General features: G+C 43.6%; 3 protein-coding genes and 1 long non-coding RNA gene across 8 annotated transcripts; 2 read left to right on the top strand and 2 right to left on the bottom strand.

Annotated features, from left to right (window-relative positions):
- Positions 1-813: 813 nt before the first annotated feature.
- Positions 814-12,103, top strand: LOC105701285. Of its 4 annotated transcripts, XM_012427913.2 has the most exons (12): positions 814-1,363; positions 2,312-2,582; positions 4,094-5,662; positions 6,841-7,343; positions 7,816-8,010; positions 8,186-8,417; positions 8,569-8,676; positions 9,963-10,038; positions 10,667-10,826; positions 10,964-11,190; positions 11,361-11,492; positions 11,780-11,920. In XM_012427913.2, exons 3-12 carry the CDS (start codon positions 4,212-4,214, stop codon positions 11,918-11,920), a joined length of 3,225 nt encoding a protein of 1,074 aa, XP_012283336.1. In that variant the 5' UTR covers positions 814-1,363; positions 2,312-2,582; positions 4,094-4,211. The 4 variants fall into 4 exon arrangements, with proteins under 4 accessions (XP_012283336.1, XP_012283337.1, XP_023289296.1 ...); XM_012427914.2 differs by having other exon boundaries at positions 814-2,346; XM_023433528.1 differs by having other exon boundaries at positions 814-2,582.
- Positions 12,104-12,745: 642 nt separating this feature from the next.
- Positions 12,746-18,194, top strand: LOC105701233 (SH3 domain-containing kinase-binding protein 1). The gene is made up of 9 exons (XM_012427805.2): positions 12,746-12,880; positions 13,245-13,438; positions 13,527-13,943; positions 14,306-14,510; positions 14,587-14,942; positions 15,017-15,118; positions 15,195-15,292; positions 15,388-15,571; positions 15,741-18,194. Exons 2-9 carry the CDS (start codon positions 13,280-13,282, stop codon positions 15,846-15,848), a joined length of 1,629 nt encoding a protein of 542 aa, XP_012283228.1. The 5' UTR covers positions 12,746-12,880; positions 13,245-13,279; the 3' UTR covers positions 15,849-18,194.
- Positions 14,365-15,747, bottom strand: LOC105701239. Its single transcript, XR_001104191.2, has 3 exons — positions 15,654-15,747; positions 15,292-15,561; positions 14,365-14,450 (listed from the first exon to the last, which is right to left on the bottom strand). It is a non-coding gene; the product is annotated as an uncharacterized LOC105701239 (long non-coding RNA).
- On the bottom strand, positions 18,063-19,605 carry LOC105701235. 2 transcript variants are annotated; one of them, XM_012427808.2, is made up of 4 exons: positions 19,142-19,605; positions 18,903-19,049; positions 18,606-18,833; positions 18,063-18,488 (listed from the first exon to the last, which is right to left on the bottom strand). In XM_012427808.2, the coding sequence occupies exons 1-4, from the start codon at positions 19,386-19,388 to the stop codon at positions 18,295-18,297; spliced, it is 816 nt and encodes a 271-aa protein (XP_012283231.1). In that variant the 5' UTR covers positions 19,389-19,605; the 3' UTR covers positions 18,063-18,294. The 2 variants fall into 2 exon arrangements, with proteins under 2 accessions (XP_012283231.1, XP_012283230.1); XM_012427807.2 differs by having other exon boundaries at positions 18,606-19,049.
- Between the last annotated feature and the right edge of the window lie 115 nt (positions 19,606-19,720).

Here is a 19,720-nt window from a genome sequence, read left to right as displayed (position 1 = left end):
ACCTTTTATATAGGTTTAACATTACATATAAAAAGTGGAGAATGATCTACAAATGATCCTTAGTTACTAGCAATTGTAACGTGCGTCGTAACAAAATTTAAATCAGGGCTTGTCTCCTCGCTTGAATAATATGCATTATTTATTAATAAATGGATCGAGGGTTTTATTTTCGTTAAAAAAATATATATATATCTTTCTAGTTGCACTTACGAATTATTTGAACTACAATGTGAATATTTAGATATATATCACGTAAGTATAAAATGTTGCAAATATCATGCGTGTATATGGTAAATGAAAGTTACCGATTACGGTCTGGAGTAACTTTCAGTTTTGTAATAAGAGCGACGTAAATTCAGATTCTTATTTTAATATGTGGCTTTCATTTATTTAATTGATACTTGCTACACATACTTATCGATATCAGAAACACGTTGCCGAGTTATTAATAACTGTAGAAAGCACTTTTGACCCGATAACAAAACCGAAAACTTTGATTTCATGCTGTTACCCGTTTGATGTTAATGTCAATCGGAATTACTGTACGTTACATCCATATCGCTGAGTGTTTTTCAGGTGTGGAGCTGCATCGGTATCATCTCAATGAAATTACATAATGCAAACGATTTTTACGTGTGACTAAAAAGTAGGAATGAAACAAGTAAAAATATGTGAATTATTAAGAATAACTGTAAAATATACAGGAAGTAATAAAGATTCTCTTGATCCAACTGGACATGGGTTATTCAAAAAGAATTAGATTCGTCAATACATTTCTCTTTACAGTGGGTTAAAATTAATCCCCTTTGCTACTCGAAGTCATTCGAAAAGAGTAACTTTTTAAATTTGCAATAACGGAGATTTCATTCATCCGACGGCGTCGTACGACGGAGCGAACGAGGTTTCGATTGGCTGTAGGGAACGCACGGCGGAAGTGCCCCTCTATTTTCCTATGTCGTCCAAGAGAAAGTAAGAAAATTGGAGAATTCTTCGATCGTGAACACGAGCCTTTATCCGTCAACCACGATCGATCTTTTGAAATGACGTGTGCTTAGATGAGAGTGACGGCGCTGCGATCGATGCCAGAAAGCGGGGAGCGTGAACCATCTGCCTAACCGCTGCACCCACGGTAGAACGGCCCGGGCATCCCCTCCCATCTCGGTTCCCATCTGCGCGTTTCTGCACTCAACGACCGCTCGCGGCTCGGTGGAACGGGCCCGGGAAGCCGTCGGATTGGCTGGGGTGGCGCGAAGGCCACATCCGGTAGCTGCGCCGCAGTATTGGTCGGTTTCGTTTGGTTGTGTCAGCAGAAACGAAGTGGCTCGATTTCGCGTCTATATTATTGATAGACAGGCCCGTCGCGGTGAGTGCGCGATCGTCGAGATTCGGCCGCGAGCGTGACAGAGGCGAGAGCGTCGCGTCGCACCTCCCTTTTCCACCACCCCCGGCGCTCCTTTCGGCCGTCCCGGCTCTCCAGATCCCTCGCGTTCCCGGTCCTTGGCCGCGTCGTCGCGCATCGGGTGTGACGATCGCTCGGCTCGAGTCACTCGAGCACTCCGAGACGCGAGGTACGGTCCGCCGCGCGTCGTGTCGCGCCGCGCCGCGTTCTCGGCGTGTGTCCTGCCTCCCAACTCGCGTTCCTCGGCAGCAGCGCGCGCGCGCCGCCCGCGCCGCCCGCTTTGTTGTCCCTTCGGCGATCGCCCATCGATTGCGCGAGCCAGCCTCCCTTCCGCTTCCCGGCGAGCCGTGAGGAAGAGGACAGAACTTCGCGAGGACACTTATTGCGCGAACGGCTCCGCCATTGTACGTTAACCGCATTCGTGGCTCTCCGCCGCGCGACCCGAAGCCGCTCTTTGCCGCGTCGCCGCTCGATCTTTCTCGTCTTTCTCGTCGTCGCCGCTTGCCCGTCTCGCTCCCGCGCCCCTCCGCCGCGCTCTTGATTTTCTCCCTTTATTTATACATCCGCGCGAGTATTGGCACGTTTCGACGCACCGATTCCTCGCGGTTTCTCCCTCTCTCTCTCCCGCTCTCCGCCACCGACTTCGTCCGTCTCTCTCGCTCCCGCTTTCTGCTCCTAGCTTCGCACGTTTCCTCCCGCAATAACCTCGGGGCGTGAAGCTCGCGGATTTCCCGGCTCGTCGCGACGGCTCCTGGAAACGACGGAGAAGGCTGGAGGGTCTTTAGACGTCCGATATTTCTTCTCCCTCGACGCTCCCTGGCAATTCCACTCCATACCTGTAACTGCACCCTAAATCATCCCATGCGAGGTTGCTCACCTGGTGCACGCGGTAAACATCGACGTTCGGTGCAGCGGATGTTTGCAGCCAGTGGACCCTTACGTGCCAGGTGGGAAAGGTGTCCGCACCAGAACGTTATGCAATAGAGCGAGATGCAGTCGACCGAGTAGAAGAAGCTCCACGACGAGAATGCCGTGGGACGTCTTTCTCTCCTGGGTCTACGTCGGTCCTCTTAATCTGTCCTGCTCGTAATGATGATATCGGCTATGACAGTAGTCGGACGATATGCCACGCTCGATGCCACTTCCCACGACTTGGTCGTATAGGAAAGAGTCGTGTTGTTTGGTAATGAAACTCTTTTGGGCTTATATCAGTCCTTTTTAACCCCTCTAACCATGATGTCACGGATTAGGATAGTTGCGATATCTAGAGTAATCTGCTTCATCCGATACCGCTTTGCACGACTCGATCGTATAGGAGCCGAATCGCTTGACGATGCGACACTATAGTTATTTCTAGACTGTTCTTCCTCCATCGTCGTCGATTGTCATGCGTTAAAGTACATCTACTTCCTGGTTTAATGATTTAACGATCAAAGGGAGTCGCTTTGGTATATCTTTCTTGTCCAAACGTGTAATCGTATATTTGTACCCACTTGTACTTTTTCTCTAACTAATTTTGCATGCAGCTTTTATCGTCATCATTTCTATGCATGATTTACCTAGCTGGCGGTAATTGGAAAGAATGGCAACATTAAGATTCTTCATCCTTAAACATTTTCTGGCCGATGTTCTGAACTTTTATTATTTTTCATCTTACCTGTTCACGAAGGATTATTCTCTTTAAAAGTGTGGTAAATATTAATGTTTAGTATCGTTCACACCATAGTCAGTGGATTAACGTGCCAGAGAAAAAGGGCGGTATCGGAGCATTATACAATAGCAACATGCAATTGATCGGGTAAAACAGGAGCCACGGCATGTCTTTCCCTTTTGGGTTTACGTTAGCATTTTTGGTTTCATCCATCATCAGTGTTGAGATTGGCTGTAACTAATTCATGTATTGGATTCCACCTGCCTTGCACGATCTCTGTATTCTTTTCAACATTACTCGGTCGATTGGTGAGCTCTTATAGATATGCATTCGGTTACTTCATTTATTGTCTGTGTTGACTGACATAAATATAGTTTGTCATATTAAAAATTATTCTATAACACTTGATCCTATAGAGACTAGTTGCATCCTTCTAAAACTAACCATTCATTGTACGGTCGTCTATCATACCATTTCTGTTAATAACATAACTAACAATAACACTATAAGAATAGTTATAATACAATAATACGAACTAGATATAAACTTGCACGACTCAGTCGTATAGGAACGAGTCTGGTTGATTGGTAAAGAAATTACTGATTGACCACGATCGTATGTATTCTACCATAAATATACATCATACTTCGATATGAATTTTTATAGAGGATCATACGAAACTACCTTCACAGCCTTTGTTACCTCGCCAATTTGTAGATGCCGTGTCTCGATGAAATAACAAAGTCCAACTAGAAAGAGCTCGAAAATGTACAGAGGAAGTGAAGAGATACATTGTGAACTTTAACCATATTTTCTTTCATACTTTTGCTTTGTCTTGTTCCTATTGCTGCCACGGCGGATGATTACCTCCTCGTTTCAACGTAAGACTGTTGGCTGTGACTTCGGTATCTCATTGTTATTACTTAAACCTGGCGATACGGTCGAAGCGAAACCGTCGACGTCCTCTTTGCTCCTCGTCGTAACGTAGTGTAAGAGCGTACTCGGGGTTACCGACGTCCATTAACGCATTTCCTTTATCTCAGGTTGAGCCGTGGCACCCGGAGGGATCACCGAATCGTCCGGGAGAGGCCGAGAAGAGGATAAGCGCGCCGAGCTAGGTCGCTGCAAAGGACATCGGAGGAGCGCCGCGGTAATGGATGAATGGGACTGAGCGGCGCCCGCTCGGAGTACGGGTGCGGGAGCGAGTGCCGACGAGGGTGGGAGGATCTGGATGTCGAGGCGGCGGCAGTAATGGCCCCTGCTCTGACGGACGGTGGTCCTCAGCAACCCGAGAATCCGTTAGCCCCTCTGCCGGCCGGTGGGTTCCTGACGAGCGAGCAGGCCGCGGAGGTCTGCCAGAAGCGGGAGGTCCTCGCCCAGTTCGTCGTCTCCGCGAGCGTGCAGCCCTCGAAGATCGACGAGCAGTGCCTGAGCGGCGTCTCGAGGGAGCTCATCAGGGATGTCATTAACTCGAAATACAGCAGCGACCTCGACAGCCTATCAGCGTTCGCGAGCGGGCTCGACCTGATCACCAGGTCGTCGCGTTCGCTCGTCCGCCGGGTCGGCGAGGAGCAACCAACCGAGCAGGCCCGCCCGGCGAGCTCGGAAGCCAAGGCGACGAGTACTATGATGAGCGACCCATCTATGGGCGACCGAAGGCCGGACGACGAGATGGGTTTCCTGAAGTCAAGCGTGGAGGTGTCCGCGACGGAGGCGGAGAAGGGCGCGCCCGCGGAGCAGTCGACCTCGGGCTGCGCGGACAAGCCCTGCTGCCCTTACGACGGCTACATGGGCCAGGTGGAGGACCTCCTACAGGTTTTCCGCTCGCTGGAGGTCGCGGGAAACGCGGAAAGCGTGGCTGGGACTGGCAGCGAGGTCGTCCAGGGCCCCGCGGACGGCGTCGAGATGTTCCCCATCCCCGAGGGCTTCTCCTCGTTCGAGAAGGACCTTCTTAATGACGTTGACGTCGACGTGATGAGCCTCTGCAACGTCAACGTGAACGTGAACGACGCCGAGGGGGTCGAGCGCAGGTCCGAGGGCCTTAAGACCCAGCAGGACCTCGTCACCAGGAAGCAGTTCGAGAGCGAGAGGCGGTGCGCCTTCCTCCTCAGGAGGCTGCGGAAGCTCCAGGCGAAGCTCCTCGGATGCCACGTCGCCGAGGAGAACACCGGCGTCCTCGAGCTGGCTCATCGGGGCATCAAGAAGTACCTCTTTCAGGAGCTACCCGGCGGCGGCTCCAAGTCGGCCGCCTCCAGGGGCTTCCCCGAGGTCGGGGCCGGCCTCGGCTCCTTCCTTCAGAAGATCGAGAAGACCTGCGCCGTCAGGAGCAACACCGTCAACCGGCAGCGCGGGTGCTGCCGGTACTTCGGCGGCGGATCCCGGGACAATTTCTCCAATCCGTCGACCGGCAATGCCGGTCGTCACCTCGCCTTCGGCATGCCGCGGGTCAAGGTCCAGAGGGACGAGGTCGAGGGTGCCGCGGGACCTCTCGAGACTCAACTCCGCGTGGTCGAGGCGAGCTTGGACTCCGACTGCACCGCCTCGAGCAGCGGCGGCGAGAGTTGCGACGAGATGCAGACCTTCGGTAACTCTCATCAACAATATTTGCCCATGTAAGTTACTCGGAGTACTACCGATCCTCGTACACCTTCTCACGCGTGTCTTTTTGTGTACAGGGTGTTACGGAATCCGGGGCTACGATGTTTACACATGGACGTAGGATGTATGGACCCCGAGCGCCCGATCACTCCACCGTCGTTCTTGCGATCGCGATTAAATCAAGAGAGGGCGAACAAGAGACGATCCTTTTTCTCTTTCTCTTTTGCTGTCCGATAGCCTGTCGCCATATTGCGCTACGCAACTGTTTTGCAAATCAATGGGAAAGAGAGAAAGCGTCCCTTGTTTCCTGTCTCGATCTTTCTGCCGTCACGGTCGAATCGGCATTCGGGGTCCGTACATCCTACGTCCATGCGTTTAGTTATTACTGTCCTTGGTGAAAATGGAGAGAAGAGTACACTATTTCGTTTTACCGCGGTGCAGTTTCCTGGTATTTCCTGAAATTCATCGAAGAATAGTCAACCAGGCGCGGGGATTGCCGGAACGCGAATTAGAGTTGGGTCTTTAAGTTCATGGATGTGGGATGTTACGGACTCGGGACAGCGATTTGTCCGAGAAAGTAGCCATGGCGAGAGACTGAAAACAAACGACGCTCTCTTTTCCTCTCCTTCCTCCTGATTTTGCGTAAAACAGCTGCGCGGCGCGATATGCCGACAAGCTATCTACCGACAAGAGAGAAAGAAGGAAAGGGAGAAAGCATCGTCCCTTGTCCGCCCTCTTTTATTCTCGCCACAGCCACAAGGATAAAAAAGGAGCGATCAAGTGTTTGGGATTCACATGTCCTACATCCATGCTTATGAACAGCAAATCGGTGATTTGCGTTCTGATCGACGGGCCCGGTTGGCCATTTTTCAATGAATTATTATAGACAAACCATGCACCGAGGGAAAAAAACAAATAGTACATGATCTCTCGACTTCATATTCAACAAGAATGGCGATGTGTAAACCGAGACCGCGAATTCCGTCACACCCTGCATCTTTTAAACACACTATTCCGGATGTTCATATAGTTTAGACAAACGAGTTGTCAATCCTAGGATATTATTCGCATATTCACCTTCTCCGAGACACTCGGATAATTGAATTTATTTTATTGTCTGGCTTTTCATTTGAACTTAATCCGTAATATGTTTTTGTTAACAATAATTGAGAGCCTCGGGGTCTTTCCGTAGATCCAAACGAGCTGGGTGGCGATACGCTCAGGATCGAGCGGGAATAGCTTCTCGGTGGACGTGGTTGCAAGCTCAGATATCCGACTTGGAGTACAGAATTCGGCAACACAATGACCTGCAGCGCCAAATTAGAGCGACCAAGGGTCTCGTTATCCTGGACAACGCTGAGACCGTCAACGGGTACAGCGGCGTTCTGCCTGGTTCTACGGGACGTTGCAACGCGACCGAGGGCGAACTGCCAGCCAGTAGGACAAGACCGTTCGTTTGGAGTATTTATCGAAAGAGGAAGCTACTGCAGATCGACAGACTCCACGAAGTTTCTAAACGCGCCGCCAAAGCCTCTTCGGTGAGGTGCAACTGCGACAGCGTATTACCTCCTTGTGCTCTGTGTACCGGAAGGCAAGATCCCATTCAGCCTCTGGAACCCGTCGAGCAGATATCCGTAAACGATAGGATGGCCCTGGTTGATCCTGGATTTCATCCAGTCCTGTCGTTTCCAGACGGTAAATGTCTCTCTTGTTCCATTCGCTGTCTAAGTCTCTAGGCTTATCCGGGAACTACGATTCTTGTACGCCTTTTGCATAGACTGAGAAGATAGAGTCTGTTCCTTAGTTTACGTTGAAAGTAGCGGAAAGGGTATCTTAGAATATCGAACTAAGTCAATTAGTTCATCATTTGTCCGGTGCATCTTTCCGTTATATATCTCTTATGCATGAATATGTAAAAATGTCTAAAATTGACTGCGGCGAGATTTAGTATCGTCCTCTTCTGCCAGCTCTGCTGTTGAGGTCACTTTTTGCGGATTAGAGTGCCGCCCGGATCGCTGAAGTCTGAAAATTACCGAAACCGAGCTTGCATCTTTATTGATTTCTATAAATTTCTTGCATTTTACTTAACCGTCCTGGTGGTAGTACGTTTAGTGAAATTAGTGCACAGCTATTGAATGTATTACATGATGTTTATTTGTCTTCTTAGAAACCGTACACGGGACGCATTTAGAGTCTATCATGAAGTCGGTCGAGTGGCAACAAAAAATGTTGCGAGGAAATCTCCGAACGACACGTTTCAAGGATAAGGAAAGTAACGAAAGGAGAAATAAAAAGCTGCTCGAGCATAGAGCGAAGTTTAGCGGTCGACTGAAGAAGTCATCTTCGGCCATCCTTACTGCGAGTAAGTGTCCGTTCGCTAATACTATTTGCCAGATGGATCCTGTGGGATGTTTATTGCTCGTTAAGAAATTGTATATTTTCTAAACGAAGAAATCACAAAATGCATTCCTAGCTCTCTGTTTGGGGTTCCGTTTCGGTAGAGAATAGTCGTTACTTTATCACGCATACATTTTCAGGAATTAAGAGAAAGATGTTGAAAGGAAAGAGACGCAGACTAGCGCACGAAAGGAATATCCATGGACTGAATAAGAAGAAAATAGCGAAAGTGCCACCTCCGGATGATTATGACGATGCTAGTGTGCAATCAGGATCGAGCAAGAATTCGTCACCTGTGCCTTCACCCTTGCAACAAGTTCCCGCATCAACGGAGAAGCTTCTCCCTAAGGACCGAAGTTCCAATGTCCATGGGTAAGCGAATATATACCCTCCACGTTCATTTGAAAGGCTAAGTTACCAAAGCCAGTTTTCTGTACTGTTTTAAAACCAGAATTGCCCGGTAATGTCCTTTTATTTAATTGTAATTCGTAATTTCTGTTTCTCATGAACGTTATATTTTCAGGCGATTAAGGCAAAATTCTTACGACATTGACAATATCGTCATACCGTACAGCATAGCTGCTTCTACACGGCTAGAGAAACTACAGTACAAGGAAATCTTAACTCCGAAGTAAGTGACGACCTCATTGCATATTCGCCGTTACACGATCATGTACTTAAAGCTCAAAAATTGCGTTCCAAGCCGGGTGAATCGATTTTGATTATGCATAAACAGAGAGCAGGTGATTATCTTTAAACGTGAGTCACGGCTTTGACGATTACGCGATGAGTGAGAAATTTATCGACACTTTTTGGAGCCTCTCGTGAAATATGACCCGTGGGCAATTATCTCATATCAAGCTCAATCGTAGAGTCTTATTCGACGTAACTGGTCGTCTTTTGGTTAGTTTGATAGGATTATGATTTGACAGGATATAAAGAAATATCAGTTGGTATTTCCTTCGTCCCCTCCGAGTAAATGCGAGTGACCGGGTAAAAGTAGGGGCACCTGAAATTTCATCCGCTGCAATTTCAGATGGGTAAAATTAATACCTGTACCACCAGCGTTAGGGGGAAGTGGCTCTGTTGAGCCAAACAACCTGTTTAATCCTCCGTCGTTCTCCTTTGTTTTTTTTTTTTCACTCGTACAAATTCTTGCTCTCTATTCTTGCGTACAGTTTTCAGCTATATTATCGATCGGCCACTCCGTGACTTTCAGCGTTACTCATGTGCCACGTTATTTATTTCTTCATTTCTTGGCCAGACCTGCTCCATTAAGGGCTTTAATGTGCCATCGTAATTTTCAAAAAGTAAAATTATCCGAGAACTGCAACAGAGGGTACAGTCATTTCGAAGTAATATTATTAAAGTATTATCCGCGTATTACGAAGCCGATTACCTAGAGCGGAAGACCTAGATGGAGATAACTACGCACAGAGGAAAAGTTACCGCAGAGAGTGTCTGGTCTTCCGAACACGGAAAATTAGAAATTCGAACAGTTCTTAATAGGACGGTACTCTGTAAACAATTGTTGAAAATCATCTTGCTGATATAGTAACACCGCAGGTGTTACAAATTCAGCAAAACCATCATGAATGGACGATAGAAACAATTACCAGGCCTCCTAGTTTGTTAATACCTAAATTTGCCACCTTACTGTTGTATATGTTTGGCTGTAAAATGATGTTTGGCAATTGTTTTGCCGTCCTGTTTGCGAGGGCGTCCAACCCAGTTTATTTACTCGGTAGGAAAACATTACCATTCTTCCTTACAGCTACATACTTTTTTATTTCACGTATCAAGGATACAAGATTAGAATACTACAATCGTTTATACATGATCTATTTGATTAATACTTTATCAACGGTATTTTCAATCCTTGTATCTAACATATACCACGATTGATTGTTAATCTAGGTGGAGAGTCTACGAAGAAAACGCGAAGACAGACATTAAAAATGGCATTATGCAGAAGCCTAATCAAAATAGCGACGTGAGTGCCTGTTAATTGTTTTTTTACTCAGTACTTATTTGTAGATTGAGAGGTAAAGTTTAAGGGCTGATTCCGACGGTTCGTTTTGGATTTTCATCTCATTAGACGTAATGGTTTAAAATGTATTTCTATTAAATACAGATTCCTAATTTAGAGGTACTCGGAGGAATTGGCTCTAATTGTGTATTACGTAGTGTAACGAATGTGATCCGTTCTTACATGCTTGTATGTATAAATCAGATGCTATGAATGTGGTACGCAATTTAGATAAGCACTAGTTGCTTTCACAGCTAAGCATAATATATTTTTTTTCGCTCATTTGGTAAATGAATTACTCAACGCTTACGGAACTCTGATGCTGATTATCATACCTGATCATATCGGACAGTCATATAGAATACTTTTCTGTTTGCTATCCCTGTGTCTGCAGTGGTACCCTGGAAATTGTCTCGTTAATTTAAGAATGTAGTTTCTACACGCTTTTAATTTCAACGTCTTTCGGTAAGACCAAGATTACAGAACCTCGTTAACGCGCAATGTCGTCGTTGATATAATATCTTAGATAGTTTTGTTTATCCCTGGGTACAATGCGAATATTTAATATGCAATTCATGTTGGACTGTGCCAGATCGAAGATGTATCAGATGAAATGGTGGCGCTGAGGCACGAGCGAAGTGAACGCGAGGAAAATAAACGCTTCATGACTTACGTAAATATGCCACATCAGACTCGTATTCGCCATCATCGTCGTACTGACAGCAGAGCGGACAGTGGAGCGAACACTCCAGGTACCTTTACCATCATTTATTATACAATTAGTATTAACGTTATAGACGCATCATTTAGTCAACTGTATAATTACTCTATCCTGATGACAAACCGCGCGTTATAACGTGTCGATGTTAAAAGCTATACTGTGCTTTAGATCCTTTATCTCCTAACGCAAGTGACTATGGCTGCGATGTACCATCGCCGATAAATTCACCGCCAGCGACACCTGCTATGATGCACGATTTAGAAAATCGGACTCAGCAAATGCTGGATACGCATCGCCCACTTTCTTTCCATAACGCGATGCGTCGCCAATCCATATCATCGCTTAGGCTAGCCAGGGACGACACCACGGCATCTTTCACCGAAGAAGATAACGAGGTAATTAGTTATGATCTTGCTTTTTCGGACCGATCAACTAGACTGATAAGAAGGGTGATTCGCGCGATTATATAACGTCCACATATCTTTCTGAGTAATCTGTAGCAATCGCGTAATCGCAATTATGTAGGGTACGTAGAATTTGTTATGACGTATTGATTTAATTTCAGGTCTTGCCCTATGAGCCGAGAGTTTTTCCATTATCCGAGGAGGTGTATGATAAAATGCTAGAGGCTATGCCGGATGGCCATTGGCAGGCTTCGTCGGTATCGTTATGCTCGAGAGAAGATAAAGGAGATGAGGTAGCTATTTGTTCTTTTGTATCTAATATTTATACGTTCGTAATGTGAGATACAAGATGTGTGAAGTGCGTAATGATGATAAAACTTATATAATGGTGGCAAGAGAACATTTTTCACTGGTTTAATGTATCGATGCAGTACTGGATGTATCTAGGACAAGAATGCAATATTGAACGTGTAGAAATGGGCTTCTGATACGTATTGACATCTTCTGCGTGTTCTTAAATATTAATATTACTTGTTAGACCTACGTTGTATCATGTTCATTGACGTTCCCTATTCTTCAGGAATGTGGATTAGATACTCCAGAATCGGATTCGACGGAATCGGCTTGCTGCGATGTAGAGGGTGAGGACCCTAACGATCCCGAATGGACGGTAGCGGATGATAGCGAAAAGGAAAGAATACGTCCTACAGCTAAAAGATAGAAAAATTATCTTGACTATGGTTTGTTAACGCCGTTGATACTACATGAAGAAGCTACCTGTCAATTGTTATATATATTTACCGGTAATGTGACACGCACCTTAAGTTAATGGTATTACAATCCTGTAAAGTGTATCATAAATATAAATTTTATAACTTCATTTTGATTAAATTAATGAAAGCCATATTTATGTCTTACGTGTAATTTTGTTAAACGTTCAATGACGTCAGATGGATGGATTTGATTACATTAAATTGAAGTCGGCGGAAAACATCTTTTTCTCGACAGTACATACGTATTTTCCCGAAACTTCAGACACGATCGCGTTACGATCCCACGTTTCGTTCTATTTTTACGTTTTGCTGTACACTGCCATTCATTGATAGTTTCCTTGCAGATCTACTCAGACGAGTTGGGAAAATGTTTCCTAGGAAACATTCATTATTTTTTTATTAATTTCCGTAGCTTATAAAAATTGTGTATAAAGTATAACTCTCGAGCCCCCATGTGTAGTTTTGCCTATATCATTTGCGGATAAAATAAATAAGGTAAGTGTAGGGTAAATTCAAAGAGGGCGCCACGAGTGTTCTTTCCTTACCATCAAAACCGAGCAGTGTCGGTAAGCGCAGTTAAGCCATTACCATCGCGAGTGCGCGAATCCCTATCAGAAATTCGTTGCGCCGCCCGTGGGGGCAAAAAACGGTGATAGCTAACGTACGAAACCAGAGGGCAGCACAGGATGCGATCACACGATCCTGCCCGTGAGCAATCTCCCAACTCATCTCTGTGCGCGTCTCCAATCTGCTGTGACTCATGGAGAGCACCTTTGAATTTCAATATCCAAAGTCGATTCAAGATGGCGACAGTGACACATTCATGGGGCTGTCAAATTGGCTTCGGATCCGCCTAAATTTCAACTTTTTACAACTCTTTTCATAAACACATCACTATTATGAGATCTGTAAGTTTGTATTATCTGCCCATGAGTGCATTCACTCTACGGACAAGCGTAGTACTTGATTTAGCACATTGTCCTATTTTCTGTGTATGTCACTATCTGATTAGGCTATCTTTTTAATTAGAACGTGCAATATCTAGGATGATCCGCGTAAATACGATGAAAGCGGAATTCTTTCGACGTTAGAATTAGATTCTCGTAAATGCATGTAGGTATTAATCGGTGAAAGTGTATTTGACCATCCTCTGGATCGGTTTTAATCCACACTGTGTTCATAGCTGACCTATTCAATCCTAGAGTAGTGTCATGTTATATAGGTCTCGATGTCACTGATAAGACAGAAGGATTAATATATGTATGTTTTTAGACATAGATAATAGGTCCAATCCAGGCCTAGAAAAAATGGAAGCACGAGTAGAATACAATTATGTGGCACAAGAGCCAGACGAGCTGACTCTGAAGAAAGGAGATATCATTAAGGAAATAAAAGTAATGTTCGGAGGATGGTGGGAGGGTACCTTGAGGGATAAACGAGGCATGTTTCCCGACAACTTTGTCAAGGTGTGTTTTCAGTGACATTGCTACGACAATTATGAATTTAGTAATCTGGAAAGCTAGAATAGATCTAAAGTAGTTTTTAATGCTCTAGGTATTGGAACCGTCATCTCCGGGTGGAGGTGGAGAAGGGAACTCGAGTTTAGAAACCGAAGATGTCACCCTACGTAATGGGGCATCAGCTGCAGATAGGGGAAAGAAATGGTGCAAAGTTTTATTCAATTACGAGCCTTGCAATGAAGATGAACTAACGCTCATACCTCAAGACATGATAGAATTCTTAGGCGAAGTAGAAGAAGGATGGTGGAAAGGCAGGCTCAGAGGACGCATTGGTGTCTTTCCATCTAATTTTGTCTCATCTCCTGCTTTCGAAGAACCGGAAGCAGTTAAGGAGAGAGACAAGAAAGAACTCTGTCGAGTTATATTCCCTTATGAATCCGTCAACAAAGATGAACTGACCCTTGTGGAAGGTGATATAATTACTCTCCTTTCCAGAGATGCACCTGATAAGGTATATGAAATCTTCTGTAATAATACTTCCATAATGTAAAGGATTAATTATTTGGTGTGACTGAAGTTAAAGTAGAAATTATGCAACTGTCCGTTAGCCCTTTGTGGAACGGATATTTTTATCTGAATGTGTGAGCTATTCTCAGCTGGGCTCAAACTTAAATTTGCTCATGTAGCTGTGATTGTGTATGTGTGTTTCACGTTTCCGTCAGTCCAAAACCACCATTTGGGTTAGAAGGTTCCTATCGATTGGTAGCAGTTTATTGATTTAAATCTTTTCTTCTCTACAAAATTGTATTAACTACCATAGTGTATATATTCTACAAATATTTCTAATCTTCCTTTAATTTATAATTCACAAAGGGCTGGTGGAAAGGAGAGTTGCGAGGCCAAATAGGATTGTTTCCGGATAATTTTGTTGAAGTAATCGGTGTAAAGGGTGATCAACATCACAGTCAGGAACAAAGTCAAGCCACTTCAAAATCCAGTACGAAACCTTCACATGGTACTAAAAAAAGTGAAAAGGCACATATAAGGAAAAGTTTAAATTCCCGAAATATTCATACAGGTAAGTAATGTCGCTTTCGCTCTGATTTAGTGATAAGAAATTTCAAATTATTCAAAATATTTTTTGAATTCCACAGAAAGTTCTAAAAAATCATCGTTATCCTCGTCCGTGTCCTCGTCGTCGACACTGATCGGCATTGTAGGAGGAAGCGGTGATAAGAAGATATCCGGCAATCATTCACTGATGTCGAGCTTAAAGCGAATTGTTGGCGAAGAAGGGAGTAACAACGATAATGGAGCCACTACTACAGGTTTGGATGAAGAGTTGGATGGAGTAGAACGAGGGGAAGGAACACCACTTTCGCATTTAACAGCTTCTCGAGCGAAAGCTCCACGTCGACGTCTACCCTCAACGCAGCACCTTCGCCAAACTAGCATTTCCGCTGCTCCTCTTCCACCCAATAGTAGTGCCGCAAATGTTACGACTACTACGGTAACAATTCCAACTATTCGGTAATATTCACGATTACTCGTACCTAGTTTGCTCAATTATTATTTCAATTTTAGGAGGATAGCCTAGCAAATGGAAATATTGAGGCTACTTCTGAACAGTTGCGCGACAAGGATACAGAGGGTCCTACGGGAAGGGTAAAGCGATTCTCGCCGTGGGTAAGCATTTTTTTTTTATATTCTATCATTTGTTCTTAAATTCCCCTCTCTACATTTTTAATAAAATCTTGCATAGGTGGAGGAGTTAAGAATGAGTCAGATGGAGAGAATGAAGGTTAGCTCGGTCGATAGGGTCGACAAGGTGGAAGTCAAGAAAGAAAAAGGCTACTCACGGTAAGTGTAACTTGAATTTACATTAAATATTCACCATCCTCAAGAGACCAACATCTTAAGTCTCGCGTTAAAAACAATTAAATTATATTCGACAGATTAATGACATCCAGTACTGCAGAGAGTGCAATAAAGCCTGATCCAGATGCTGAAGATACCACTCCGAAAGAAAAGGATAAAAATCAGAGAATTGAGTCTTCAAGCCTCCCCGAACCACCTACATGTCCAGGAACGGCCACTGCGTACGTTCCATATATCCTTTACAGTCAACTCTTGGAAAGGGTAAGTGTTAACAGATAATGTAATTGTCATGTAATGTCAATATTGACGCAAAAGTGTCTTGCACATAAACAACTGAACAAACCATGTGGGCACCGTGGACTTTTGATTGCTTAGTGTGATTTTCTTTCGGTATGAAATAGTTGTTAATTTATAGTCCGCTTTATGGCAGGTCACCATGTTGGAGGAGAAACAGATAATTCTGCAACGAACGGTCAATCAGCTCTCCGAACAGCTGGTTCCCCTCCTGGGTAATGTCTCGACCAACAACAAAGCATAAATAATTTCTACCGCATTAAAAATTCGCCGTGCATTCCCTCCCTCGGGTAACCGACGCTGCTCTGCTAATTCTCTGTCACTACTTCTAACAATTAACTATTATAACTATCACTATTATTTTACATTCGTTGTTATTACGTATTTATTAGTGCTGGTGGCAGCGGTTATTGTTTGCCTTACCATTGCGATTACAGTATTCTTCCGGTCCTTAGCTGAAAGCACAACATTCCACGCGACGTTTTACGCGGCCTCCCTTCAATTTTTTGATATTCGCATTTTACCGCTCTTTTTAACGATCTCACCGCTACGACTGCCATGCGTCTTGTTTGCGTCGTCGCGCTTTGTATTGCGACACATCTCGGTAATCACGTCCAGCAAGATTTCTTTCTAATATCTTAGCGATACGAACAGCAGGAATAAAAAATTCCGCAGCTCTTCGGTTCACTTCGGTTAATGATTGAGCGACATATTGCCAACGGATTACGTGGTATGAGTTAAAATACATAATAATAGAGTTCACTTGATCGCAAGTGGATGGTTTTTTTGTTGTGTAATGTCTGGCTCAATTTTTGGCTCAGCATGGTACAGAGTACTAATTCTGTCATTGCACAGGTGCTTTCTATTTTATTAAATGTTCAACATTCACGCGAGCACCGGACACCCTAGAATTTTTGTTAAGTACTTAAAATGCTTGCTCGATGTCGGTGGATACACGTGATTTTCGTTTCCACCAAATCGCTGCCTCATAACGATAAAGAAAAGATGGTGAATATACGATAAGTTTAACAAGTAATCCGACTGTGCCAATATCGTAACTCACACGGTTTATTCTGTATCAGTGATGCGTTCGATCCGGTGATTAGACTAAGATGACGATTCGGTCAAACTGTGTCAGCCCGTTGAAAAGGAAAATGTAAAGGAACACAGAGGATTTGAGATATTCGCGATTAGACGAGCAACAGAATCCATCGCGCCGTAATCGTTCAAGTAAGATGTAATTAGAGCAGGGTACCTGTTAGGAGTTCGATACATGATTTGCTTGAAAATTAAACCTGCACTTTGTTTGACGTTAATTGAAAGGAAACAATTATATTCTACGAATAGGATGATTATTAACGTGAATATTTGTTAATAATGACCTCAGGACAAAGTACAAACCTAATTTTAAAACACATTTGGCATGAAACTATTTTAAGTACCCAGCTCTGAATATAACAGGACATAATGCAGCTTCAACGTGGTTATAATGGTGCTAATCAGTGGTAGACGATATAATTAGACGTAACAAAAAAGAAATGGCAGTGTACGAGTAGAACCCTTCATTAATCAATGTAATATTTGTGAGTTGTGAGAAGCTAGGTTGTCGAAGGCACGTCGCCTCTCAATATCGACCGATCCTCTATGTCGCTTTATATCTAAACGAAAATCAATCGTTTTGTACTTTTATATTGTGCAACAATATTGTAAAATTGAATTAGGCCGTTTAAACTCGTGCCAGCGAAAACTGGCGGAGCTGCTCCTCGGAGGATGCGCTCTTGATTAATATTATTATTTATTGTGTCCTAAAGTGGGCGTAGATTCCACCTAATGTTGTCCTCGATAACGAAGGCCATTTCTTCTAACGGATGGCGACGTATTTAAGCTGGAGTTTCGTTGCTTAAAATAATTTTAAGCTATTTACATTCCGTCGATTTTCATATTTGTTGTAGTCCAAGAAATACCTAGCTGTACGACTGGATGCAATGGGTCGTAACGATTTGTCTACCACGCAGACAAGAGATTTTAGCATGTCCAAGAGTTGTCGAGTTTCCTCGAATATTATCCACCTAGGTACAATTTGCAAGTAAGACGCGAATCCGCGACGACGGGTCTCGGCTAACAACTGGCAAATCAAACCGTATATCCCGTTTCGTTGGTTGGAATGCAGTCTGCCGCTTTTCTTTCCGTTAGATCATTCCTATTCACAAGAGTCCTGCTAAGAGTGTTAACTGGATGTGGGTGCAGCTTAGACGCTACAATGTTAGCATAAATACATCGTGAGGCACGAGTGCTACCAACAATGTGGTCGAAGGGAAGCGCCTCGACCTTATCGTGGTTAATCCTAAGCCTCTAGAACGTAAGACGATAGTTACTAAATGATGTTAACAAAGAGTCGAAAGAGAAGGGCAGACGAAGGGGACTCGCTGAGAAACGTTATAGAATTTATGTACATACATAGAGGACAGAATGAGAGTTATATTTTTCTTTCCTCTTGTTTTCGCGCCAAACACGTCACACGGAGTCGTGCCAGATTATTCGTATTTGTATGTAAATATTTAACTGAAGTAAATCTTTCTCTACGTACTTACTGACGGGACTTGTAATTCGGTGTACGTTATCCCAGTTATTCATATGTCCATTGTAATCCTAATGGGGTGAAGTTGCTGAAGCATAATAGCAATTTTCTTCTATGACGATACTTTGGACCGACGTTGTTGCATGGGAAATATTTCACATATGTAAGACGTTGATAAGTCACAAGGTAAGACCTTCCAGTACACCATTGATAAATCTTCCGGCTGTACCAATCCGACACATCCTCGAGAATGAGTAGGCTCTCTAGGTCCCCAAGCACGATAATTGAAACAATCCAGTGGCTCATCTGTTTGCAATATTTTTCTTTTGTTAGGAATTATAAATTACTTTGGTTTCTTCCCTTTAAAGTGTAGAACAAATTGTATTTTTGTTATACTTTGATTCACAGGAATTAATTACTCACTGAATTCGTTAGTCCATATTCTTTCCTTATCTCGATTACTGAGCCCTACGAAGAAAGTCAGGGACTCCGATATGAGTTTCGCTAGACCTTCGGTTCGTTCTTCGCTGACAACGTGTGCGAGACTTCCATTTAATTTTTGGCAAGATTCACGAGCCTTGGTGTAATTTTTTTTATTCATGGATAATAGGAAAATCCCCACTTTTGGTATGCATTGTACTTGTCCAATCGCTGTAAATGTATTAGAGTAAATTAAATCTATTTTGTAAATGTTATCGATAAGTTTTAACTGATACTTACATATCATAAGATCACCACGATACATGCTGTAGTATTTGAACCGAGTGTCATTCGTAATGGTTGTAAAATTATTTAACTCGGGGCATTCAAATAGGATGCAATTTTCATTGTCTAGACCTTCCCTTTTATGATGCTGTGAACTGTTTCCTGTTATGAATAAAACAATTTTTATTTTACTTGATCTTGAATTAAACACTATTTATCGTGATGATACTTTAAGTATAATGTTCTCGACTCACCATGACTCGATATGTTGTTACTAAAATTAAAAGCCAATGCCTTCTTTGAAACTGCAAATTTTATACAATCTGCCAAGTCGGGAACTTGCTTCCTCGACAAGACAGTCTGAGTTGAACGAATCCCTGTTTTCAACAGCTTATACCTTGGAGATTCTTGCTGACTGATTTGACAACAACGATCACTTGAGAGAGACAAGTATGTTGGAACTCCACATAATATTACGAAGCACATAATCATGTAAATCATTTCTGAGAAGATGTCTGGTACGTGTATGCAATGCACAATGATGAACTCGTGACATGAGCAAGTTAACGGAACATTATAATTGCTTGATTTCAATGATTACTAAAATGCAGGATATGTCTGTCTTCCGGAAGGTCATCTAGGAAGACTGAATTTGAGCGACTGAAATGAGGATGTTGAATGATTGTGAACCAGTATGCGTGAATTAATAAAAAACAACCAATCCGGTGGTTCACAATTTTTGTGGATTTAATAACCAGGAGACTGTAAAACATTTCATTGATGTGCAAAATTCCATATATGTGTGTAAGGATATCATCGAAACATGAATGATT

This window comes from Orussus abietinus, unplaced genomic scaffold, assembly GCF_000612105.2.
Source record: "Orussus abietinus isolate OABI.00-Male unplaced genomic scaffold, Oabi_2.0 scaffold5, whole genome shotgun sequence".
NCBI lineage: Eukaryota > Metazoa > Arthropoda > Insecta > Hymenoptera > Orussidae > Orussus > Orussus abietinus.
This window is presented reverse-complemented; position numbering and strand designations above follow the sequence as displayed.